The sequence below is a fragment of the Eucyclogobius newberryi genome, unplaced genomic scaffold (genome assembly GCF_026437365.1).
Source record: "Eucyclogobius newberryi isolate DKJ021-1_F unplaced genomic scaffold, fEucNew1.0.hap1 SCAF_2, whole genome shotgun sequence".
Lineage (NCBI taxonomy): Eukaryota > Metazoa > Chordata > Actinopteri > Gobiiformes > Gobiidae > Eucyclogobius > Eucyclogobius newberryi.
Genome location: NW_027315834.1, coordinates 1,686,532 through 1,712,713, shown reverse-complemented (window position 1 = coordinate 1,712,713; position 26,182 = coordinate 1,686,532). Strand labels below are relative to the sequence as shown.

The window sequence follows — 26,182 nt, the reverse complement described above, 5'->3', positions numbered from 1 at the left end:
TTATAAAGGTGAATAAAGTGAATATAAAGGTGAATAAAGTGTTATAAAGGTGAATAAAGTGTTATAAAGGTGAATATAAAGGTGAATAAAGTGTTATAAAGGTGAATATAAAGGTGAATAAAGTGTTATAAAGGTGAATATAAAGGTGAATAAAGTGTTATAAAGTGAATATAAAGGTGAATAAAGTGAATATAAAGGTGAATAAAGTGTTATAAAGGTGAATATAAAGGTGAATAAAGTGAATATAAAGGTGAATAAAGTGTTATAAAGGTGAATAAAGTGTTATAAAGGTGAATATAAAGGTGAATAAAGTGAATATAAAGGTGAATAAAGTGTTATAAAGGTGAATATAAAGGTGAATAAAGTGAATATAAAGGTGAATAAAGTGTTATAAAGGTGAATATAAAGGTGAATATAAAGGTGAATAAAGTGAATATAAAGGTGAATAAAGTGAATATAAAGGTGAATAAAGTGTTATAAAGGTGAATAAAGTGAATATGAAGGTGAATAAAGTGTGAGGTTAAACTTGTGATTAAAGTGTTTCTTTTGACAAACATCGTGAAGAAATGAAACATAAATGTAACATAAAACATCAAAGGCAGTGATCGTGTCTCGTCATGAGTCACAGGGACGTCACCGTGACCGGGCAGTCCAGGGGCCCGGGCACCACACGGGCGTGCCATGCAGGCGGGGCCTGCGAGTGCGAGAGGAGGCGAAAGGGCGTGGTCAGAGCCAGGCCCACGCGGCTCCACCCCCGAGCCTGCGTCACCTCCAGGGGCACGGTGTCCAGGAGGAGGCTGAGCTGCTCCTGGCTCCGCTGGATCAGCTCGTCCAGGCGGCGGAGGGCGATGAGCCGGGCCGGCGTGGCGCCCACCAGGTGGCGGTAGAGCTGCAGCTGCGGGCGCTGCAGGCGGCGGCGGAGGAACGCGTGGACCGTGCGCTGCCGCTGCTCCAGGTGCTCCCTGAGCTCCAGGGCGTCTTGGGTCTGACGCAGAAGAACGCTCCGTTTGTGAACGAGAGAGTCCTGAAACACATGGAACAAGATGTGATCCCTTAACCGTCCAGGAGGGGGCGCACGTTAAAGAGGCTGTTGTAGAGTGAGGGGAGGTTGTGTCTGAGATGAAGGTCTCATGAGGCTGTTGTAGAGTGAGGGGAGGTTGTGTCTCAGGTGAAGGTCTCATGAGGCTGTTGTAGAGTGAGGGGAGGTTGTGTCTGAGATGAAGGTCTCATGAGGCTGTTGTAGAGTGAGGGGAGGTTGTGTCTGAGATGAAGGTCTCATGAGGCTGTTGTAGAGTGAGGGGAGGTTGTTTCTCAGATTATCAGACTTATTCAAACAAGGGGTTTCTTTCTTAGTAAAAGTGCCCGCTTAACTCCTCTTTACGGATGCTTTGGGACCTTGGGGGCCCATCTTCTGGTCTTGAACACGGACCTTGGTGGATTGTTTGACCGCATCTATTTTTGGGGTTGAATGAGCCTCACACGAGTCTCTTTTTTGGGTCCTCTCTCTGATCTAAACCTGCACCAATCAGGAAACAGTGCTATAGCAGCCCAGGGGCGGAGCTACCACATTATGACACTAACCTTTACAGGTCAGTGAGGGATGCAGTAGCTCTACTGCGACACGTGCAGCTCCATACGCGCTCATTGCACTGGTCATTTTTCTTTAAATTGTGAATATTCAGACCAACTATATTTTATTTGTAAATTCAGATCTTTTAGATTCTGGGTGTAGATCTGGTCCGTCTGTGACTGGGCCGTCCCATGGCAGCTCTGGCTTTATGTTGAGGCTCTGCTGAAGCTCCGCCCCAGTCCAAGTCCCAGCCTGTATTTGTCTATATAGTCAGAATACTTGAGCAGGTGAAGTAAACCTTTGGACTACTGCAAACAGTCAAAATACAGTGTAGCTCTAATTTCCCCGATACATTTCATAAGAGTTTAATGACAGTGGTACCCAGAGCTCAGTGCTGCCCTCTGCAGGCTTCTGTCTGCACAGCGAGTCCAGCGAGCGCTCCACTCGGGCCAAGCGTCCGCACAAGGACAGCAACAGGTTCACCACCCGCTCCAGGTCACCTGCAGCACACAGACCACTGTATGTACCACACAGACCACTGTATGTACCACACAGACCACTGTATGTACCACACGGACCACTGTAGGTACCACACAGACCACTGTAGGTACCACACGGACCACTGTAGGTACCACACAGACCACTGTATGTACCACACAGACCACTGTATGTACCACACGGACCACTGTAGGTACCACACAGACCACTGTATGTACCACACGGACCACTGTATGTACCACACGGACCACTGTATGTACCACACGGACCACTGTATGTACCACACGGACCACTGTATGTACCACACGGACCACTGTATGTACCACACAGACCACTGTATGTACCACACACACCACACACTGTATGTACCACACAGACCACTGTATGTACCACACAGACCACTGTATGTACCACACGGACCACTGTATGTACCACACAGACCACTGTAGGTACCACACAGACCACTGTATGTACCACACGGACCACTGTATGTACCACACAGACCACACACTGTATGTACCACACAGACCACTGTATGTACCACACACACCACACACTGTATGTACCACACAGACCACACACTGTATGTACCACACACACCACACACTGTATGTACCACACACACCACACACTGTATGTACCACACAGACCACACACTGTATGTACCACACACACCACACACTGTATGTACCACACACACCACACACTGTATGTACCACACACAGACAAGGCCACAAAGGACCACATGAGGATATCGTTTTTTCGGTTGTTTCCGCACCAATGAAGAGGCGGTACTTGTCCGTGTGGGCGTGGTCACAGCGCTCCTGCACCCAGGCGTCCACTCGCAGTCCCAGCTCCGTGTGGCCCTTCATGTCATCACTCAGCTCCGCCTTCTCCCGCTCTAAACGCTCTGTGCTGCTCCTCAAAGCTTCACACAGCTCCACCTAGAGGGCGCCACAGCCTCGGTTACACAAGGTCATGGAAAGTGCTGCTTCTGGAGCGGTTTGTACCTTCATGGAGATGAGGCCATGCTTCTGCTCCACACTGGGCTCCGAGCTCACGTCTCCGGGCCCCGGGCTCCTAACACATAACACACAGCGTCAGCGTCGCATTTTGCAAAATCCACTTTCATGAGGGTCAAAAGCTGTTATAAACCTGGTGACAACAGTGTTTCCTCATTATGTTTCCTCATTATGTTTCCTCATTATGTTTCCTCAATATGTTTCCTCATTATGTTTCCTCATTATGTTTCCTCATTATGTTTCCTCAATATGTTTCCTCATTATGTTTCCTCATTATGTTTCCTCAATATGTTTCCTCATTATGTTTTCTCATTATGTTTCCTCATTATGTTTCCTCAATATGTTTCCTCATTATGTTTCCTCATTATGTTTCCTCATTATGTTTCCTCATTATGTTTCCTCAATATGTTTCCTCATTATGTTTCCTCAATATGTTTCCTCATTATGTTTCCTCATTATGTTTCCTCAATATGTTTCCTCATTATGTTTCCTCAATATGTTTCCTCATTATGTTTCCTCATTATGTTTCCTCAATATGTTTCCTCAATATGTTTCCTCATTATGTTTCCTCATTATGTTTCCTCAATATGTTTCCTCATTATGTTTCCTCATTATGTTTCCTCATTATGTTTCCTCATTATGTTTCCTCAATATGTTTCCTCAATATGTTTCCTCATTATGTTTCCTCATTATGTTTCCTCAATATGTTTCCTCATTATGTTTCCTCATTATGTTTCCTCATTATGTTTCCTCATTATGTTTCCTCATTATGTTTCCTCATTATGTTTCCTCAATATGTTTCCTCATTATGTTTCCTCATTATGTTTCCTCATTATGTTTCCTCATTATGTTTCCTCAATATGTTTCCTCATTATGTTTCCTCATTATGTTTCCTCATTATGTTTCCTAATTATGTTTCCTCATTATGTTTCCTCAATATGTTTCCTCATTATGTTTCCTCATTATGTTTCCTCATTATGTTTCCTCAATATGTTTCCTCAATATGTTTCCTCATTATGTTTCCTCAATATGTTTCCTCATTATGTTTCCTCATTATGTTTCCTCATTATGTTTCCTCATTATGTTTCCTCATTATGTTTCCTCATTATGTTTCCTCATTATGTTTCCTCATTATGTTTCCTCATTATGTTTCCTCAATATGTTTCCTCATTATGTTTCCTCATTATGTTTCCTCAATATGTTTCCTCAATATGTTTCCTCATTATGTTTCCTCATTATGTTTCCTCAATATGTTTCCTCATTATGTTTCCTCATTATGTTTCCTCATTATGTTTCCTCATTATGTTTCCTCAATATGTTTCCTCATTATGTTTCCTCATTATGTTTCCTCAATATGTTTCCTCATTATGTTTCCTCATTATGTTTCCTCATTATGTTTCCTCATTATGTTTCCTCATTATGTTTCCTCATTATGTTTCCTCAATATGTTTCCTCATTATGTTTCCTCATTATGTTTCCTCATTATGTTTCCTCATTATGTTTCCTCATTATGTTTCCTCATTATGTTTCCTCATTATGTTTCCTCAATATGTTTCCTCATTATGTTTCTTCATTATGTTTCCTCATTATGTTTCCTCAAGTTTTGATTTGTCTTCAACATTAAAGAAAAGGGCGTGTCTCCAGAGCCGCGCGGCCGAAACTGCCATGTTATTTTGTGCCGCGGCTCCTGAAACTGCTGCGCTATTTGACCGCACCGGGTTAAGGTCAGGGTTAGAGTCAGGGTTAGGGTTAGGGTCTGGGTCAGGGTCAGGGTCAGGGTCAGGGTTAGGGTCTGGGTCTGGGTCAGGGTCAGGGTCAGGGTCAGGGTTAGGGTCAGGGTTAGGGTCTGGGTCTGGGTCTGGGTCTGGGTCAGGGTCAGGGTCAGGGTCAGGGTTAGGGTCAGGGTTAGGGTCTGGGTCTGGGTCAGGGTCTGGGTTAGGGTCAGGGTTAAGGTCAGGGTTAGCCATGAGGCTATATGGCAGTGCCGCGGTTCCTGAAACTGCTGGGCCATTTGACCGCGCCGCGGCTCTGCAGCCAAGGCCTAAAGAAAAATAAAACAGATACCGGGCTTATCACTGTAAAGAGGCGGGACTTATCACTGACTGTAAAGAGGCGGGGCTTATCACTGACTGTAAAGAGGCGGGGCTTATCACTGTAAAGAGGCGGGGCTTATCACTGTGAAGAGGCGGGACTTATCACTGACTGTAAAGAGGCGGGGCTTATCACTGACTGTAAAGAGGCGGGGCTTATCACTGTAAAGAGGCGGGGCTTATCACTGACTGTAAAGAGGCGGGGCTTATCACTGACTGTAAAGAGGCGGGGCTTATCACTGACTGTAAAGAGGCGGGGCTTATCACTGACTGTAAAGAGGCGGGGCTTCTCCGTGGTGCAGTTTCATTATTGCAGTTGTATTGAATGTGAAGTGACTTATGTTTTAGTTCAAGACTTAGAACATGTTTCCATAAAGACCACATGGTTTTCTGTGGATTATGATAATACAGGAGAAGAACATCTCCTCAAACATGCAAGAATCACTTTGAATACGAGATGGGAAACAGTTTGAACACGGTTAAACGCTCTTAAACATCACTTTCTACGTGACAGTTCTGGTTCTACAGGGTGAAAGTACCTGTAGTTGTACCAGTCGTCCTGCAGGCAGCGCCCTCGGAGCTTTTGTGACAACTTTCCGAAGAGTTGGCTGTTTGGAAAAATCTCCAGCAGAACGTCGAGGGTGGATTTACCCCAGGTGTCCACCAGGGGCAGCAGAGCGCCATCACGTCCAACCTGAACAACAAGACCATAAGAGAAGAAAACAAGTGTCGCAGCAGAAAAGTCCAACAGCAGAACGCGGGACATGGTGGAACCAGAACCCTGTGGAACCAGAACCCTGTGGAACCAGAACCATGTGGAGACAAAGCGGTTCATGATGTAGCGAGGTCTGACGGCCACGAGGAGGCGCTGCAGATGCACAGGGAATGTTCAGTTTGTCGCCATCTGGTGGTCACAGATGGACAGATTCTTTTCCCACTTCCTGCCAGTGGGAGAGGGACAGGATGTGGACCTACTCCAGATAAACGGTTCTTCATCTGTCTGAAGAACTGGTTCTCCTCCTGAAGAACCGGTTCTCCTCCTTAAGAACCGGTTCTCCTCCTGAAGAACCGGTTCTCCTCCTGAAGAACCGGTTCTCCTCCTGAAGAACCAGTTCTCCTCCTGAAGAACTGGTTCTCCACCTTGCAGAATGGCCAAACTAAGATAGATTGAACGTCATAACGTCATACGACATGGACACTGTGTCCTGCAGAAGTTCTCTGACCACTCTGCCATCATGGGACTCATCACAGACGATGATGTGGAGGACAGAGGACTGGAGCAGGACTTTGTGGAACCACCTCCTCATCAACGCGGGGAAGACCAAGGAGAGGCCACGCCCCCCTCACCAGGGACGGGACATTGAGAGAGTGACTCATACAAGGACCTGGTGTTTCATCTGAACCACAAACTGGACTCATAACACAGACTGAACAGGAAGAGCCAGAGTCGGCCTAAGGAGACTAAGGAGACTCAGGTCTTTTGGAGTGACAGGGCCGCTCCTGACAGGGCCGCTCCTGACAGGGCCACTCCTGAAGACCTTCTCCTCCTCTGTGGTGCATCAGCTCCTGTAGGTGTGGTCATCACAGAGGGAGAGGAAGAAGCTGGACAAAGCTCCGTCCTGGGCTGTCCTCTGGACTCGGTGCAGGAGGTGGGGGACAGAAGGGTCCTGGCTAAACTCACATCTATGCTGGACCATGAGTGTCGCCCCCTGCAGGACACTCTGTCCCCTGCAGGACACTCTGTCCCCTCTGGAGAGCAGCTGCAGTGACTGATCCACCCTCGCTGTTGAAGGAGACGTTTCACACTCTTTCCTTCTGCTGCTGTCACACTTTAGAACAAAAACTGTTGGTCCTGAACACAATACTGACTTAACCATGTGCAATTACTGTCGTGATTCATGTGCAATGGTATTTATGTATTTATTTATTATTTATTTGTATCTTTATTATTTCCCCTCCGTCCCTTGTTGGGAAATGGGAGGTTTTGTTTATAATAGATCTTCTACTGAGAGTGTTTTTCAGTCTTCCTATAAGTGATCTGTTCTTTTCTTCTGTATCTTCCTGTGTTGCAACAATGAAATTTCCCCATGTGGGACAATAAAGGATGATCTTATCTTATAAACACTCACCAGGCTCTGAGCCAGCTCCTGGACCCTCAGCTCCTCTGGGGTCTGAAGCCGCACGGGCACCGGCTCATAGTCCAGCACCAGGCTGTCCTCCTGGGCCTGATCCGGGCTGGACGCAGGGGGACAGGACGCTGGGGGACAGGGCGCTGGGGGACAGGGCGCTGGGGGACAGGGCGCTGGGGGACAGGGCGCTGGGGGACTGCTGCTGGAGCGAGGAGACACAAAAGGACAAATGAGAAGACGCCCTCTGATACTGTCAGAATGTAGCGGCTGCTCAGTGGCTCTTGTGGCTTCTTGATGCAGATGCCCTGCCACATGTGAGGGCCCCCGTCTTCTTCAGTCTTTCAAACACCTTCATAAGGGACTTTCCAAAACAGCGGCCATGACCACGCCCATTACTGCAAGTCGCCAATGTGCACGAGTGAAAGTGCACGAGTGACTGTGCACGAGTGAAAGTGCACGAGTGACTGTGCACGAGTGAAAGTGCACGAGTGACTGTGCACGAGTGAAAGTGCACGAGTGACTGTGCACGAGTGAAAGTGCACGAGTGAAAGTGCACGAGTGACTGTGCACGAGTGAAAGTGCACGAGTGACTGTGCACGAGTGAAAGTGCACGAGTGAAAGTGCACGAGTGAAAGTGCACGAGTGACTGTGCATTGTATTTGTCGTAAAACATAAATAGCCTAAAATATAAACAGTCTAAAACATAAATAGCTAAAACATAAATAGTCTTAAACATAAATAGTCTTAAACATAAATACTCTTAAACATAAATAGTCTTAAACATAAATAGTCTTAAACATAAATAGTCTTAAACATAAATAGTCGAAAACATAAATAGCTAAAACATAAATAGCTAAAACATAAATAGTCGAAAACATTCTTACCCGTTTCCGCGGTCAGCGCGACACACTGTGCTGACCCTGTCCTCACGTTCTATTGGTCGGTTTTCTTTCGACGTCTGATGTTTCAGGTCAGATCCACCAATGGCGCTCTGTTGGTCACTGCTGACCACACCCGTCTCAGTCGGAGTCCTTTTGACCGGTCCGGCTGTGTCGTGACCAGCTGTGGGCGGCGAGTGGTGGCCAGGGCAGATGGACAGGGCGCGGGTGGTGTCGGACAGGGGGCGGGTGGTGTCGGACAGGGGGCGGGTGGTGTCGGACAGGGGGCGGGTGGTGTCGGACAGGGGGCAGGTGGTGTCGGACAGGGGGCAGGTGGTGTCGGACAGGGGGCGGGTGGTGTCGGACAGGGGGCAGGTGGTGTCGGACAGGGGGCAGGTGGTGTCGGACAGGGGGCGGATGGTGTCGGACAGGGGGCGGGTGGTGTCGGACAGGGGGCGGGTGGTGTCGGACAGGGGGCAGGTGGTGTCGGACAGGGGGCAGGGCAGACCCACAGAGGCGGCCAGTGTGGAGCGGTCACTGCGCCGCGCCCGCTCTCGACGAGGAACCGACACCAAGAGGAGATCTGAATGTGACACACGAGGAGTTCATGAGGAATTCATCTAGTGTCATCTCTTTGGCCCCCGGGCCTCATGTTAAATAGCGCTGCAGTGTAACAGGCTGAACGCTGTAAGTGTTTCCTGTCATGTGACACAGATGAAGTCAGCTCATGGTCAGTGACGCTCCGGGGCGGACTCCGGGGTCAGAGGTCAAGCTCAGACTCTTTTAAGATGATATTCTTGTGTGCTGATGTCAGACAGAACGTCACATATTTGAAGTACCTGTACTTTTGAACATCCTGTTCATATACAAATGAAGTACATTCAAAGTACAGTGTGTACCTGATGTAGGACTATGGGCCAGAGGAGGAGAGCCACGCCCTTCTGAGGCCCCTGCAGCTCTGAAACACACAGACACTTTACCACTCCAGACCCCGCCCCCTCACTCCCCCTCGTTCTCCAGACCCCGCCCCTCACTCCCCCTCGATCTCCAGACCCCGCCCCTCACTCCCCCTCGATCTCCAGACCCCGCCCCTCACTCCCCCTCCATCTCCAGACCCCGCCCCCTCACTCCCCCTCGTTCTCCAGACCCCGCCCCTCACTCCCCCTGACTCCCCCTGTAGTCCTCCAGACCCCGCCCCTCACTCCCCAGACCCCGCCCCTCACTCCCCCTGACTCCCCCTGTAGTCCTCCAGACCCCGCCCCTCACTCCCCAGACCCCGCCCCTCACTCCCCCTGACTCCCCCCTGTAGTCCTCCAGACCCCGCCCCTCACTCCCCAGACCACGCCCCTCACTCCCCCTGACTCCCCCCTGTAGTATTCCAGACCCCGCCCCTCTTCCCCCCTGTAGTCCTCCAGACCCCGCCCCTCACTCCCCAGACCCCGCCCCTCACTCCCCCTCACTCCCTCCTGTAGTCCTCCAGACTCCGCCCCTCACTCCCCCCTGTAGTCCTCCAGACCCCGCCCCTCACTCCCCAGACCCCGCCCCTCACTCCCCCTCACTCCCTCCTGTAGTCTTCCAGACTCCGCCCCTCACTCCCCCCTGTAGTCCTCCAGACCCCGCACCTCCTTTAGTCCCACTTTAGTTGTATACAGTACTTCCAACACTGACAGAGCCTGAGAGGGGCGGGGTTTGAGGAGCGAGGGGTCTGACAGGGGAGGAGCTTGTGGAGGGAGGAGGAGTTACCTGTGAAGAGCAGAACTCTCCTTCTCAGAGGTGACGACAGGCGGCGTCCTCCCAGCCTGGAACACAAAGACAAAGTGTGGTCACCGGCCTGTGCTGGGGGCCACACTTGGGGGCCACACTTGGGGGGGCCACACTTGGGGGCCACACTTGGGGGGGCCACACTTGGGGGCCATACTTGGGGGCCACACTTGGGGGGGCCACACTTGGGGGCCATACTTGGGGGCCACACTTGGGGGGGCCACACTTGGGGGCCTTCAGACTCTTGTCATTTGACCGGGCAGAGAAGTAGGTGGGTAATAGTGGGAGAGATCATATGTTCATGTGTTATTCATTATTAGTTTTATTATGAATTCTTTTGGTGTCATTAATACACAAAATATCACTAAAATACAGGGACAATTTACATTTTATAACGTGCAATATTTTTTTATTTCTCAATGTATCACTTGTGTAAATTAGAAAAGCATACAGTGGTTTACAGTGTCACATCTGCAGAAAGTACAAATATAGGCAATATTATAAACACAATCTTAAAAGTACTTATGTTACTGCGTATGAGAGACACACCTGCTCCACAGCGTCCCCTGGGGGTGACGAGAGGGCCCCGTTTGTCTTCTCCAGTCTGTCCTCGGATGGAGTCTTCTGCAGGCTGTGGGTGTCGTCCCCCAGAGACACAGCCCCGTCCCGGCCGTCACAGGTGGACCTGAGGGAAGATGACACGTCTTTATCAACCCAGACCGGCCTCCTGCTGGTGCCAGAGTCAGGACTAAACATGGAGCGGCCTCCTGCTGGTGCCAGAGTCAGGACTAAACATGGAGCGGCCTCCTGCTGGTGCCAGAGTCAGGACTAAACATGGACCGGCCTCCTGCTGGTGCCAGAGTCAGGACTAAACATGGACCGGCCTCCTGCTGGTGCCAGAGTCAGGACTAAACATGGACCGGCCTCCTGCTGGTGCCAGAGTCAGGACTAAACATGGACCGGCCTCCTGCTGGTGCCAGAGTCAGGACTAAACATGGACCGGCCTCCTGCTGGTGCCAGAGTCAGAACAAAACATGGAGCGGCCTCCTGCTGGTGCCTCACGGTGCAGGGGCCTCTTGGTGCAGGGGCCTCACGGTCCAGGGGCCTCACAGTGCAGGGGCCTCACGGTGCAGGGGCCACAGACTCACACGTTCACCCCTAGTGGCTCGTGGCTCGTGAGTCGTGAGTCGTGGCTCGTGAGTCGTGAGTCGTGGCTCGTGAGTCGTGGCTCGTGAGTCGTGGCTCATGAGTCGTGGCTCGTGAGTCGTGGCTCGTGAGTCGTGGCTCGTGAGTCGTGAGTCGTGGCTCGTGAGTCGTGGCTCTTGAGTCGTGGCTCGTGAGTCGTGGCTCATGAGTCGTGGCTCATGAGTCGTGGCTCGTGAGTCGTGGCTCGTGGCTCATGAGTCGTGGCTCGTGAGTCGTGGCTCGTGAGTCGTGGCTCGTGAGTCGTGGCTCGTGAGTCGTGGCTCTTGAGTCGTGGCTCGTGAGTCGTGGCTCATGAGTCGTGGCTCGTGAGTTGTGAGTCGTGGCTCGTGAGTCGTGGCTCTTGAGTCGTGGCTCGTGGCTCTTGAGTCGTGGCTCGTGAGTCGTGAGTCGTGGCACGTGGCTCTTGAGTCGTGGCTCGTGAGTTGTGGCTCGTGAGTCGTGGCTCGTGGCTCGTAGAAGCACAGACACTTTCATGACTTTATAGATCCGTAAAACTCAAGTCGTCAGTCGAGTCTTTGAGACGGAAGTATTCGGCCATGAGCCAGGGCACTTATTGTTCCACCTGAGGGGACCAAACTTGTTTAGCCTCAGTGTGTCCTTTGTGTCCTTTGTCTCAATATAAATACATTTAACTATGAGAGACATCAGCGGACGGCAGCTTAACCTAATTTGGCGGCCATTTTTAAAATGGCCACCAACCGACAAAGTGGCCAGAACTACTTGAGTTCTAAGGCCAACATGATGATCTTGGGGTCTGAAACTATGTCTTGGGGGATGACAGATGTCATGGTAACAGTGAAATGTCCTGTAGAGTGGCAGCCATCTTGGAAATCCAATATGGCCGACATATCTATTGTAAAACTCATGTGGAAGTTTGTTTTTCACTGGTTAGGATTCATATGTATTCATATTTATATAAATGTTGCTATAGATGTTGATATATATATTACTACCTTCACAAAATACTTGTATGTATGTTTATATGAATATATTTAAGCATTTAGATAAATATATGTTTGCACATAATATCTAACACCAGCTCATGTATGAGGCGCTCCTGAGACTGCACCAGCTCATGTATGAGGCGCTCCTGAGACTGCACCAGCTCATGTATGAGGCGCTCCTGAGACTGCACCAGCTCATGTATGAGGCGCTCCTGAGACTGCACCAGCTCATGTATGAGGCGCTCCTGAGACTGCACCAGCTCATGTATGAGGCGCTCCTGAGACTGCACCAGCTCATGTATGAATCACAAAGAAACTATGACAATCATTGCCAACTTTCAAGAAAAGCTGCCGGTTTCCCAGAAATCTTTTCAGGACTTGAAGAAGAGTTTGTGAAACAAACACTGGCCCCGTTTCAACAGTTTCTAGAGTTCCTCAGAAATTCAGTCTTTCTGCTTCTGGCTCTTCTACCTTGATATGGTCGACATCTTGTTGAACTTGATTGGTGCTTCCAGAGAGGGAAACTGGATTCTGCATCTTGCTGCTGTCAGGGAGATGATTCCCTGGACCTTTGCATATGATAAAATCAATTATACAAGGTTTCTTCCCCACTGCTTTCCAGCTCGACTCTGATGGTCCCTCATCTGCCTGAAGAGTGGCTCCAGCTCCAGTCTCCCTCACGTCTGTGAGAGTCAGATTCTCCTTCACTGGAACTCCTCCAGGTTTATAGTTTTTCCCAAGGAGGTTTTTTGTAGTTTTTCCTGGCCGAGAAGGAGGGTCTAAGGACAGAGGACTCTGGGACATCGTCCCTTGCCACCACAGACATTGTTTGATTCATTTTCACTGTCGCCCTCAGAGGCAACTGTTGTTGTGATTTTGGGCGTTACAAAATAGATTGAATTGAATTGAATTGAATGACTCAACTTTCCTCTGACCATCCAAATGTGTGTAGACATTTCATGGAAGGAGGCTTTGCAGTTCAGATTGGTGATCACAATCCATTTGGACGCATTTCTGTTGACCAGGTCAACCGGGACACACAGACTGCAGGTAGCACCAAGGGATTCAGTCTGAAAAGTGGTGCTGTCACAAGATATGACCTCACATCGGAATACAGGAGTAAATATCTGAGACAGCTGCGAGATATGATTGGCCAGAATGAACCTGAATTCAGTCGTGCAGATCTTCAGCTGCCGCCAATCAGAAAAGATGAAGCAGATGTGCAATCACTCATGCAAATGATGGAAACAAGATGGTTGAACCCATTGAATCCTGAAAACAAGGATCTTGTCAGTTTTTCAACTGCAGTTGCTGCACCTGAAAATGTCCAGGGGGATCTCCTAGAAGCCCATAAAGTAGGAACAGAAACCAATGAATCCTTTGCTGAGGTTGAAATCACCAACAAAGTCCGTTGCTCGGATGGAGAAGAAAATGCTGAAGACATTTTCTGATGAAGGAAAGAAGCCGCGGACCCTATGCAACGAAGAGGTTCTCCTGAAAGCTGACAGGAAGCTGTTTGGACAGATGATACTTGTTGCTGAGTGCAGAAAGTTGAGTGAAGTTCTATGTCATCCTCTTGGTCCCTTACCATGTGGTCTTGCAAAGAGCGATGGGACTCTCAGAAAAACAAACAAAGCATCACTTGCAAGAGCTTGAGAAAAGTGTATCGCCTGCTGAAGTCATCCCCCGGCCGTCTCCTTGTGTGATTGATGGAATGTCTTTGGTCCAGAAAATACAAGGGAATGACGAGACCTTTCCCCAATTGGCTGACACTGTATTGAATCAGGTTCTTCATGAGGTGCACAAAGCCAGAGAATTGATGTTGTTTTCGATGTTTATCTTGAGACATCCATAAAGGACCTAGAGAGGGCAAACAGAGGTTCCGACTCTGGAATCCAACACAGAAACATAGCGCCTGGACATAAGATGCACGACTGGAGAAAGCTGCTGTGTTCAAGCCCAGCAAACAAGAGATAAAGTGCTCTATGAAACCTGTGAAGAAGAACCAGATTAGATCAATGATATCATGCCATGCTTGAACACCAGTGAATTCCTCATACCAATAAACATAACTTTAGACTCTAAGAACATAAATATATCTCTGTTGTGGGGCATATTGCATCGTTCAGACATGATGGTGAGTGGCCATTTTTAAATTTCAATATGATAATTAGGCCTAGCACATTTTAGTGACCACTATTGAATCCCCCCCTTCCCCAACACATAGGTTTAGACCAGGGGTGGGCAAACTACGGCCCGCGGGCCACATCCGGCCAGCAGGGCCTTTCAATCCGGCCCGCCAAGCTTGTCCAAGTAATATCATTATATATTTTTTGTGCCCTCAGGCATCTGTCTGCACTTTTGTCCTTCATAAATATGACGTGAAATGAATTAAATAACACATTCATGGCCTATATTTGACAGAAAAGTGATATTCTATTTGATACTTATCTTTTTGATTTTTTTTTTTCACTCCAATGATCGTGGGCCGGCCCTCCGCTACGGGCCTGGATTCAAATGTGGCCCTCGGAGGAAAGTAATTGCCCACCCCTGGTTTAGACCCTAAGATCATGCCTCTATGAATCCTGGGAGTCATTCAACGATGTTAGCATAATTCATAAGGTATGCTGGCGGCCATCTTGAAAATGGCCGCTCTGAGAATGGCTATTTGAGTTTGATTATAATATTATGTGTCTTTAAAAAAAGAGCAGAACTGATTGATAGAATGTGGCTGTGTTGGTGCTTGTGATAAGTTGGGGGGAAACTGACAAAATGATCGATGGTATTTTGCGTTGGAGGTTAGTGCTAAGTGTCCTTCAGCTGCAGTGCTAAGTGTCCTTCAGCTGCAGTGCTAAGTGTCCTTCAGCTGCAGTGCTAAGTGTCCTTCAGCTGCAGTGCTAAGTGTCCTTCAGCTGCAGTGCTAAGTGTCCTTCAGCTGCAGTGCTAAGTGTCCTTCAGCTGCAGTGCTAAGTGTCCTTCAGCTGCAGTGCTAAGTGTCCTTCAGCTGCAGTTCGGACGGATCCTACCAAAATGTAAAGCAGAGATGTGGGTGTAATCCCTCATTGGTCCAGGCGTGTTCCATTGTAAAAAAAAGCTTCAGTTGTTTCATCTGGACTCAGTTAGAAAATTAGACGTTTCGACTTCATCCAAGAGTCATTGTCAATAAAAGAATTTAGATCGAGAACTCCGATATTTATACTATTCTGTGGTAAGTCCAGCCCATTGGGAGGAGCCTTCCTGAAGTAGAAAGAGTTGTTTGTTTCAACAGAAACTTACCCTCTTAGTATCTACCGAGCCTATTCAACCCTTTAATGGACTCTTAGTCTCCCCTTTGTCTTTGTGAGACCCTGGCTCACCCTGAGGACCTGAGGACATCTAAATGTCCTGGTCCTGGTCCTCTAACTCTCCAGGGGTTCAGTACCATTATACATACCAGGAAGATTGAATCTTAGTCCTCCATTTCTGTTTAAAGAAGGTCTTTCTTTTTTAACAAAAATAGCTTCCTTGACTCCTCTTTCAAACCATCTTTTCTCCTGCTTCAAACCTTCTGTGGTCCTGAACTCCAGTGTCTTCTGTGGTCCTGAACTCCAGTGTCTTCTGTGGTCCTGAACTCCAGTGTCTTCTGTGGTCCTGAACTCCAGTGTCTTCTGTGGTCCTGAACTCCAGTGTCTTCTGTGGTCCTGAACTCCAGTGTCCTCTGTGGTCCTGAACTCCAGTGTCTTCTGTGGTCCTGAACTCCAGTGTCTTCTGTGGTCCTGAACTCCAGTGTCTTCTGTGGTCCTGAACTCCAGTGTCTTCTGTGGTCCTGAACTCCAGTGTCTTCTGTGGTCCTGAACTCCAGTGTCTTCTGTGGTCCTGAACTCCAGTGTCTTCTGTGGTCCTGAACTCCAGTGTCTTCTGTGGTCCTGAACTCCAGTGTCCTCTGTGGTCCTGAACTCCAGTGTCTTCTGTGGTCCTGAACTCCAGTGTCTTCTGTGGTCCTGAACTCCAGTGTCTTCTGTGGTCCTGAACTCCAGTGTCTTCTGTGGTCCTGAACTCCAGTGTCTTCTGTGGTCCTGAACTCCAGTGTCTTCTGTGGTCCTGAACTCCAGTGTCCTCTGTGGTCCTGAACTCCAGTGTCTTCTGTGGTCCTGAACTCCAGTGTCTTCTGTGGTCCTGAACTCCAGTGTCTTCTGTGGTCCTGAACTCCAGTGTCTTCTGTGGTCCTGAACTCCAGTGTCTTCTGTGGTCCTGAACTCCAGTGTCTTCTGTGGTCCTGAACTCCAGTGTCTTCTGTGGTCCTGAACTCCAGTGTCTTCTGTGGTCCTGAACTTGTATTTCTTCTGTGCTGATAAAGCCTCTTGTGTAGAGGCTGTTTTGTCTCACCTATGTACCGTTCTTTACAACTTTCTTCACTGCATTGGACAGAATAAACTACATTGCTCTGTTTTTGAGTCGGCAACTTGTCCTTAGGGTGAACCAGTTTTTGTCTTAAAGTGTTTCCTGGTTTAAAATAAACAGGGACTTCGTGTTGTCTAAAAATTCTCTGCAGTTTTTCCGACAGGCCAGACACATAAGGGATAGAAACACCCTTCCTTCTCTGTTCAGTTTCCCTTTTGTCCTGCTTCTTGGTTCTCTTCACTCTGTTGAGAGCCCAAGCGGGGTAACCACAGGCTGAGAGGGCATTTCGGACATGTTTTTCCTCTTTCTTCTTGTCCTCTGAGCTGGTGGACACACCTTGTCCTCTGAGCTGGTGGGCTCCTCTTGTCCTCTGAGCTGTATAAAGTATCAGTATAAAGTGAGCAGTATAAATATTGGAGTTCTCGACCTAAATTCTCTCATTGACAATGACTCTTGGATGAAGTTGGATGAAGAGTCCAGATGAAACAACTGAAGCTTTTTCTTCAAAGTAAAGAAGACGTGCAGCAAGTTGAAAATAGCTAAACCTTGTGCTCCCCTGAGGTGGTTCTATCGGCTCACGGCCTAGAAGTCTCAAGACAAGTCATTAAAGGTGGAATGGACACGATTTCTCAGCAATTTGCGAACTCCCCCCTTCACATGCCACTCCCCCCTTCACATGCCACTCCCCCCTTCACATGCCACTCCCCCCTTCACATGCCACTCCCCCCTTCACATGCCACTCCCCCCTTCACATGCCACTCCCCCCTTCACATGCCACTCCCCCCTTCACATGCCACTCCCCCCTTCACATGCCACTCCCCCCTTCACATGCCACTCCCCCCTTCACATGCCACTCCCCCCTTCACATGCCACTCCCCCCTTCACATGCCACTCCCCCCTTCACATGCCACTTCCCCGTGCTCATGACACTCCCCCGTGCTCGTGCCAGCAGGTGAACGAGGCCCTGCAGGTGAACCAGGCCCTGCAGGTGAACGAGGCCCTGCAGGTGAACCAGGCCCTGCAGGTGAACCAGGCCCTGCAGGTGTACCAGGCCCTGCAGGTGTACCAGGCCCTGCAGGTGAACCAGGCCCTGCAGGTGGGCGGTAGGTGAGTTCTATGATTGACACGTGGCAGGACTAATCGGCCTCGAGGAAATGAGACTCAGATTTGGGCCAAAAAATGGTCTATTCAACCTTTAATTAAAACCTTTAAAAAATGTAATAAATAAAAAGTGAAATATAAAAAACAAAACTAGAAACTACGTACGTACTTGTAGTTTGAACGTTGGAGGGCCGCAGGGGCCGCAAGGCCCGCATGGGCCGCAGGGGCCGCGGGGGCCGAAGGGGCCGCGGGGGCCAGAGGGGCCAGAGGGGCCAGAGGGGCCGTCACTCGTCCTGGGTAGAATACAGTGCAGCGGGAGGTGTGTAGATCAGCCCCAGGGGCCAGAGGGAAGCCCAGGGGCCCCTTCCCAGAGAGGAGGGGCTGCTCAGGGGGGCCGTCCTGCAGAGACAGCAGGCCAGAGGACGAGGACAGGCTCCTGGAGTCTGAGAGGACAAAAAGAGACAAATAAGCCGGACTCTGAGAGACACTTGAAACATGATATTTATGTTTTATGAGTTTAAGACTTTTTCTTCTGAACAGTTTAAATAATTTAAATAATTTAAATAGTTTAAATAATTTAAATAATTTAAATAGTTTAAATAATTTAAATAGTTTAAATAATTAAATAATTTAAATAATTTAAATAGTTTAAACAGTTTAAATAATTTAAATAGTTTGATATTTGACAAAAACATAAGAAATAGGAAGAACATATTTAAACTTAAGAGGCACAAATACAAGTGAAACAGCCAATCAGCATCAAGCATCACAGATCAATGTGTGTGGTCAGAGGCTTGTGTGGTCAGAGGCTTGTGTGGTCAGAGGCTTGTGTGGTCAGAGGCTCGTGTGTGGTCAGAGGCTCGTGTGGTCAGAGGCTCGTGTGTGGTCAGAGGCTCGTGTGTGGTCAGAGGCTCGTGTGTGGTCAGAGGCTCGTGTGGTCAGAGGCTCGTGTGTGGTCAGAGGCTCGTGTGTGGTCAGAGGCTCGTGTGGTCAGAGGCTCGTGTGTGGTCAGAGGCTCGTGTGGTCAGAGGCTCGTGTGTGGTCAGAGGCTCGTGTGTGGTCAGAGGCTCGTGTGGTCAGAGGCTCGTGTGGTCAGAGGCTCGTGTGGTCAGAGGCTCGTGTGTGGTCAGAGGCTCGTGTGTGGTCAGAGGCTCGTGTGGTCAGAGGTTCGTGTGTGGTCAGAGGCTCGTGTGGTCAGAGGCTCGTGTGGTCAGAGGCTCGTGTGTGGTCAGAGGCTCGTGTGTGGTCAGAGGCTCGTGTGGTCAGAGGCTCGTGTGGTCAGAGGCTCATGTGTGGTCAGAGGCTCGTGTGTGGTCAGAGGCTCGTGTGGTCAGAGGCTCGTGTGTGGTCAGAGGCTCGTGTGGTCAGAGGCTCGTGTGGTCAGAGGCTCGTGTGTGGTCAGAGGCTCGTGTGTGGTCAGAGGCTCGTGTGGTCAGAGGCTCGTGTGGTCAGAGGCTCGTGTGTGGTCAGAGGCTCGTGTGGTCAGAGGTTCGTGTGTGGTCAGAGGCTCGTGTGGTCAGAGGCTCGTGTGTGGTCAGAGGCTCGTGTGTGGTCAGAGGCTCGTGTGTGGTCAGAGGCTCGTGTGGTCAGAGGCTCGTGTGTGGTCAGAGGCTCGTGTGTGGTCAGAGGCTCGTGTGTGGTCAGAGGCTCGTGTGGTCAGAGGCTCGTGTGGTCAGAGGCTCGTGTGTGGTCAGAGGCTCGTGTGTGGTCAGAGGCTCGTGTGGTCAGAGGCTCGTGTGTGGTCAGAGGCTCGTGTGGTCAGAGGCTCGTGTGTGGTCAGAGGCTCGTGTGTGGTCAGAGGCTCGTGTGGTCAGAGGCTCGTGTGTGGTCAGAGGCTTGTGTGGTCAGAGGCTTGTGTGGTCAGAGGCTCGTGTGTGGTCAGAGGCTCGTGTGTGGTCAGAGGCTCGTGTGGTCAGAGGCTCGTGTGTGGTCAGAGGCTCGTGTGGTCAGAGGCTCGTGTGTGGTCAGAGGCTCGTGTGTGGTCAGAGGCTCGTGTGGTCAGAGGCTCGTGTGTGGTCAGAGGCTCGTGTGTGGTCAGAGGCTCGTGTGGTCAGAGGCTCGTGTGTGGTCAGAGGCTCGTGTGTGGTCAGAGGCTCGTGTGTGGTCAGAGGCTCGTGTGGTCAGAGGCTCGTGTGTGGTCAGAGACTCGTGTGTGGTCAGAGGCTCGTGTGGTCAGAGGCTCGTGTGGTCAGAGGCTCGTGTGTGGTCAGAGGCTCGTGTGTGGTCAGAGGCTCGTGTGGTCAGAGGCTCGTGTGGTCAGAGGCTCGTGTGTGGTCAGAGGCTCGTGTGGTCAGAGGCTCGTGTGGTCAGAGGCTCGTGTGTGGTCAGAGGCTCGTGTGTGGTCAGAGGCTCGTGTGTGGTCAGAGGCTCGTGTGGTCAGAGGCTCGTGTGGTCAGAGGCTCGTGTGTGGTCAGAGGCTCGTGTGGTCAGAGGCTCGTGTGTGGTCAGAGGCTTGTGTGGTCAGAGGCTCGTGTGTGGTCAGAGGCTCGTGTGTGGTCAGAGGCTCGTGTGGTCAGAGGCTCGTGTGTGGTCAGAGGCTTGTGTGGTCAGAGGCTTGTGTGGTCAGAGGCTCGTGTGTGGTCAGAGGCTCGTGTGGTCAGAGGCTTGTGTGGTCAGAGGCTTGTGTGGTCAGAGGCTCGTGTGTGGTCAGAGGCTCGTGTGTGGTCAGAGGCTCGTGTGGTCAGAGGCTCGTGTGTGGTCAGAGGCTTGTGTGGTCAGAGGCTTGTGTGGTCAGAGGCTCGTGTGTGGTCAGAGGCTCGTGTGGTCAGAGGCTCGTGTGTGGTCAGAGGCTCGTGTGTGGTCAGAGGCTCGTGTGGTCAGAGGCTCGTGTGTGGTCAGAGGCTTGTGTGGTCAGAGGCTTGTGTGTGGTCAGAGGCTCGTGTGTGGTCAGAGGCTCGTGTGTGGTCAGAGGCTTGTGTGGTCAGAGGCTTGTGTGGTCAGAGGCTTGTGTGGTCAGAGGCTCGTGTGTGGTCAGAGGCTCGTGTGGTCAGAGGCTCGTGTGTGGTCAGAGGCTTGTGTGGTCAGAGGCTTGTGTGGTCAGAGGCTCGTGTGTGGTCAGAGGCTCGTGTGGGGTCAGAGGCTCGTGTGGTCAGAGGCTCGTGTGTGGTCAGAGGCTCGTGTGTGGTCAGAGGCTCGTGTGGTCAGAGGCTCGTGTGTGGTCAGAGGCTTGTGTGGTCAGAGGCTTGTGTGGTCAGAGGCTCGTGTGTGGTCAGAGGCTTGTGTGGTCAGAGGCTTGTGTGGTCAGAGGCTTGTGTGTGGTCAGAGGCTTGTGTGTGGTCAGAGGCTCGTGTGTGGTCAGAGGCTTGTGTGGTCAGAGGCTTGTGTGTGGTCAGAGGCTCGTGTGGTCAGAGGCTCGTGTGGTCAGAGGCTCGTGTGTGGTCAGAGGCTCGTGTGTGGTCAGAGGCTCGTGTGTGGTCAGAGGCTTGTGTGGTCAGAGGCTCGTGTGTGGTCAGAGGCTTGTGTGGTCAGAGGCTTGTGTGGTCAGAGGCTTGTGTGTGGTCAGAGGCTCGTGTGTGGTCAAAGGCTCGTGTGGTCAGAGGCTCGTGTGTGGTCAGAGGCTCGTGTGTGGTCAGAGGCTCGTGTGGTCAGAGGCTCGTGTGGTCAGAGGCTCGTGTGTGGTCAGAGGCTTGTGTGTGGTCAGAGGCTCGTGTGTGGTCAGAGGCTCGTATGTGGTCAGAGGCTTGTGTGGTCAGAGGCTTGTGTGGTCAGAGGCTCGTGTGTGGTCAGAGGCTTGTGTGGTCAGAGGCTTGTGTGGTCAGAGGCTCGTGTGGTCAGAGGCTCGTGTGGTCAGAGGCTCGTGTGGTCAGAGGCTCGTGTGGTCAGAGGCTCGTGTGGTCAGAGGCTCGTGTGTGGTCAGAGGCTCGTGTGTGGTCAGAGGCTTGTGTGTGGTCAGAGGCTCGTGTGTGGTCAGAGGCTCGTGTGTGGTCAGAGGCTCGTGTGGTCAGAGGCTCGTGTGGTCAGAGGCTCGTGTGGTCAGAGGCTTGTGTGGTCAGAGGCTCGTGTGTGGTCAGAGGCTCGTGTGGTCAGAGGCTCGTGTGTGGTCAGAGGCTTGTGTGGTCAGAGGCTTGTGTGGTCAGAGGCTCGTGTGTGGTCAGAGGCTCGTGTGGGGTCAGAGGCTCGTGTGGTCAGAGGCTCGTGTGTGGTCAGAGGCTCGTGTGTGGTCAGAGGCTCGTGTGGTCAGAGGCTCGTGTGTGGTCAGAGGCTTGTGTGGTCAGAGGCTTGTGTGGTCAGAGGCTCGTGTGTGGTCAGAGGCTTGTGTGGTCAGAGGCTTGTGTGGTCAGAGGCTTGTGTGTGGTCAGAGGCTCGTGTGTGGTCAGAGGCTTGTGTGGTCAGAGGCTTGTGTGGTCAGAGGCTTGTGTGTGGTCAGAGGCTCGTGTGGTCAGAGGCTCGTGTGGTCAGAGGCTCGTGTGTGGTCAGAGGCTCGTGTGTGGTCAGAGGCTTGTGTGGTCAGAGGCTCGTGTGTGGTCAGAGGCTTGTGTGGTCAGAGGCTTGTGTGGTCAGAGGCTTGTGTGTGGTCAGAGGCTCGTGTGTGGTCAGAGGCTCGTGTGGTCAGAGGCTCGTGTGTGGTCAGAGGCTCGTGTGTGGTCAGAGGCTCGTGTGGTCAGAGGCTCGTGTGGTCAGAGGCTCGTGTGTGGTCAGAGGCTTGTGTGTGGTCAGAGGCTTGTGTGGTCAGAGGCTCGTATGTGGTCAGAGGCTTGTGTGGTCAGAGGCTTGTGTGGTCAGAGGCTCGTGTGTGGTCAGAGGCTTGTGTGGTCAGAGGCTTGTGTGGTCAGAGGCTCGTGTGGTCAGAGGCTCGTGTGGTCAGAGGCTCGTGTGGTCAGAGGCTTGTGTGGTCAGAGGCTTGTGTGGTCAGAGGCTCGTGTGGTCAGAGGCTCGTGTGGTCAGAGGCTCGTGTGGTCAGAGGCTCGTGTGGTCAGAGGTTCGTGTGTGGTCAGAGGCTCGTGTGGTCAGAGGCTCGTGTGGTCAGAGGCTCGTGTGTGGTCAGAGGCTCGTGTGTGGTCAGAGGCTCGTGTGGTCAGAGGCTCGTGTGGTCAGAGGCTCATGTGTGGTCAGAGGCTCGTGTGTGGTCAGAGGCTCGTGTGGTCAGAGGCTCGTGTGTGGTCAGAGGCTCGTGTGGTCAGAGGCTCGTGTGGTCAGAGGCTCGTGTGTGGTCAGAGGCTCGTGTGTGGTCAGAGGCTCGTGTGGTCAGAGGCTCGTGTGGTCAGAGGCTCGTGTGTGGTCAGAGGCTCGTGTGGTCAGAGGTTCGTGTGTGGTCAGAGGCTCGTGTGGTCAGAGGCTCGTGTGTGGTCAGAGGCTCGTGTGTGGTCAGAGGCTCGTGTGTGGTCAGAGGCTCGTGTGGTCAGAGGCTCGTGTGTGGTCAGAGGCTCGTGTGTGGTCAGAGGCTCGTGTGTGGTCAGAGGCTCGTGTGTGGTCAGAGGCTCGTGTGGTCAGAGGCTCGTGTGGTCAGAGGCTCGTGTGGTCAGAGGCTCGTGTGTGGTCAGAGGCTCGTGTGTGGTCAGAGGCTCGTGTGGTCAGAGGCTCGTGTGTGGTCAGAGGCTCGTGTGGTCAGAGGCTCGTGTGTGGTCAGAGGCTCGTGTGTGGTCAGAGGCTCGTGTGGTCAGAGGCTCGTGTGTGGTCAGAGGCTTGTGTGGTCAGAGGCTTGTGTGGTCAGAGGCTCGTGTGTGGTCAGAGGCTCGTGTGTGGTCAGAGGCTCGTGTGGTCAGAGGCTCGTGTGTGGTCAGAGGCTCGTGTGGTCAGAGGCTCGTGTGTGGTCAGAGGCTCGTGTGTGGTCAGAGGCTCGTGTGGTCAGAGGCTCGTGTGTGGTCAGAGGCTCGTGTGTGGTCAGAGGCTCGTGTGGTCAGAGGCTCGTGTGTGGTCAGAGGCTCGTGTGTGGTCAGAGGCTCGTGTGTGGTCAGAGGCTCGTGTGGTCAGAGGCTCGTGTGTGGTCAGAGACTCGTGTGTGGTCAGAGGCTCGTGTGGTCAGAGGCTCGTGTGTGGTCAGAGGCTCGTGTGTGGTCAGAGGCTCGTGTGGTCAGAGGCTCGTGTGGTCAGAGGCTCGTGTGTGGTCAGAGGCTCGTGTGGTCAGAGGCTCGTGTGGTCAGAGGCTCGTGTGTGGTCAGAGGCTCGTGTGTGGTCAGAGGCTCGTGTGTGGTCAGAGGCTCGTGTGGTCAGAGGCTCGTGTGGTCAGAGGCTCGTGTGTGGTCAGAGGCTCGTGTGGTCAGAGGCTCGTGTGTGGTCAGAGGCTTGTGTGGTCAGAGGCTCGTGTGTGGTCAGAGGCTCGTGTGTGGTCAGAGGCTCGTGTGGTCAGAGGCTCGTGTGTGGTCAGAGGCTTGTGTGGTCAGAGGCTTGTGTGGTCAGAGGCTCGTGTGTGGTCAGAGGCTCGTGTGGTCAGAGGCTCGTGTGTGGTCAGAGGCTTGTGTGGTCAGAGGCTTGTGTGGTCAGAGGCTCGTGTGTGGTCAGAGGCTCGTGTGTGGTCAGAGGCTCGTGTGGTCAGAGGCTCGTGTGTGGTCAGAGGCTTGTGTGGTCAGAGGCTTGTGTGGTCAGAGGCTCGTGTGTGGTCAGAGGCTCGTGTGGTCAGAGGCTCGTGTGTGGTCAGAGGCTCGTGTGTGGTCAGAGGCTCGTGTGGTCAGAGGCTCGTGTGTGGTCAGAGGCTTGTGTGGTCAGAGGCTTGTGTGTGGTCAGAGGCTCGTGTGTGGTCAGAGGCTCGTGTGTGGTCAGAGGCTTGTGTGGTCAGAGGCTTGTGTGGTCAGAGGCTTGTGTGGTCAGAGGCTCGTGTGTGGTCAGAGGCTCGTGTGGTCAGAGGCTCGTGTGTGGTCAGAGGCTTGTGTGGTCAGAGGCTTGTGTGGTCAGAGGCTCGTGTGTGGTCAGAGGCTCGTGTGGGGTCAGAGGCTCGTGTGGTCAGAGGCTCGTGTGTGGTCAGAGGCTCGTGTGTGGTCAGAGGCTCGTGTGGTCAGAGGCTCGTGTGTGGTCAGAGGCTTGTGTGGTCAGAGGCTTGTGTGGTCAGAGGCTCGTGTGTGGTCAGAGGCTTGTGTGGTCAGAGGCTTGTGTGGTCAGAGGCTTGTGTGTGGTCAGAGGCTTGTGTGTGGTCAGAGGCTCGTGTGTGGTCAGAGGCTTGTGTGGTCAGAGGCTTGTGTGTGGTCAGAGGCTCGTGTGGTCAGAGGCTCGTGTGGTCAGAGGCTCGTGTGTGGTCAGAGGCTTGTGTGTGGTCAGAGGCTCGTGTGTGGTCAGAGGCTTGTGTGGTCAGAGGCTCGTGTGTGGTCAGAGGCTTGTGTGGTCAGAGGCTTGTGTGGTCAGAGGCTTGTGTGGTCAGAGGCTTGTGTGTGGTCAGAGGCTCGTGTGTGGTCAGAGGCTCGTGTGGTCAGAGGCTCGTGTGTGGTCAGAGGCTCGTGTGTGGTCAGAGGCTCGTGTGGTCAGAGGCTCGTGTGGTCAGAGGCTCGTGTGTGGTCAGAGGCTTGTGTGTGGTCAGAGGCTTGTGTGGTCAGAGGCTCGTATGTGGTCAGAGGCTTGTGTGGTCAGAGGCTTGTGTGGTCAGAGGCTCGTGTGTGGTCAGAGGCTTGTGTGGTCAGAGGCTTGTGTGGTCAGAGGCTTGTGTGGTCAGAGGCTCGTGTGGTCAGAGGCTCGTGTGGTCAGAGGCTCGTGTGGTCAGAGGCTCGTGTGGTCAGAGGCTCGTGTGGTCAGAGGCTCGTGTGGTCAGAGGCTCGTGTGGTCAGAGGCTCGTGTGGTCAGAGGCTTGTGTGGTCAGAGGCTCGTGTGTGGTCAGAGGCTCGTGTGTGGTCAGAGGCTCGTGTGTGGTCAGAGGCTCGTGTGTGGTCAGAGGCTCGTGTGTGGTCAGAGGCTCGTGTGGTCAGAGGCTCGTGTGGTCAGAGGCTCGTGTGGTCAGAGGCTTGTGTGGTCAGAGGCTTGTGTGGTCAGAGGCTCGTGTGTGGTCAGAGGCTCGTGTGGTCAGAGGCTCGTGTGTGGTCAGAGGCTTGTGTGGTCAGAGGCTTGTGTGGTCAGAGGCTCGTGTGTGGTCAGAGGCTCGTGTGGGGTCAGAGGCTCGTGTGGTCAGAGGCTCGTGTGTGGTCAGAGGCTCGTGTGTGGTCAGAGGCTCGTGTGGTCAGAGGCTCGTGTGTGGTCAGAGGCTTGTGTGGTCAGAGGCTTGTGTGGTCAGAGGCTCGTGTGTGGTCAGAGGCTTGTGTGGTCAGAGGCTTGTGTGGTCAGAGGCTTGTGTGTGGTCAGAGGCTCGTGTGTGGTCAGAGGCTTGTGTGGTCAGAGGCTTGTGTGGTCAGAGGCTTGTGTGTGGTCAGAGGCTCGTGTGGTCAGAGGCTCGTGTGGTCAGAGGCTCGTGTGTGGTCAGAGGCTTGTGTGGTCAGAGGCTCGTGTGTGGTCAGAGGCTTGTGTGGTCAGAGGCTTGTGTGGTCAGAGGCTTGTGTGGTCAGAGGCTTGTGTGTGGTCAGAGGCTCGTGTGTGGTCAGAGGCTCGTGTGGTCAGAGGCTCGTGTGTGGTCAGAGGCTCGTGTGTGGTCAGAGGCTCGTGTGGTCAGAGGCTCGTGTGGTCAGAGGCTCGTGTGTGGTCAGAGGCTTGTGTGTGGTCAGAGGCTTGTGTGGTCAGAGGCTCGTATGTGGTCAGAGGCTTGTGTGGTCAGA

At 52.1% G+C, this 26,182-nt stretch overlaps 1 protein-coding gene across 1 annotated transcript in view; it reads right to left on the bottom strand.

Moving 5' to 3' along the window:
* Positions 1 to 622: 622 nt before the first annotated feature.
* The window catches only part of shroom3 (shroom family member 3), a 47,233-nt gene continuing 21,673 nt past the window's right edge, over positions 623 to 26,182 (bottom strand). The window contains exons 11-19 of the mRNA XM_072455278.1: positions 17,749 to 18,022; positions 10,498 to 10,610; positions 8,194 to 8,770; positions 7,310 to 7,511; positions 5,720 to 5,874; positions 3,079 to 3,148; positions 2,847 to 3,012; positions 1,952 to 2,070; positions 623 to 1,024 (exon numbers count right to left, since the gene is read on the bottom strand). Coding sequence (XP_072311379.1) covers positions 623 to 1,024; positions 1,952 to 2,070; positions 2,847 to 3,012; positions 3,079 to 3,148; positions 5,720 to 5,874; positions 7,310 to 7,511; positions 8,194 to 8,770; positions 10,498 to 10,610; positions 17,749 to 18,022 — 2,078 coding nt within the window. The remainder of the gene's footprint in view (positions 1,025 to 1,951; positions 2,071 to 2,846; positions 3,013 to 3,078; positions 3,149 to 5,719; positions 5,875 to 7,309; positions 7,512 to 8,193; positions 8,771 to 10,497; positions 10,611 to 17,748; positions 18,023 to 26,182) is intronic.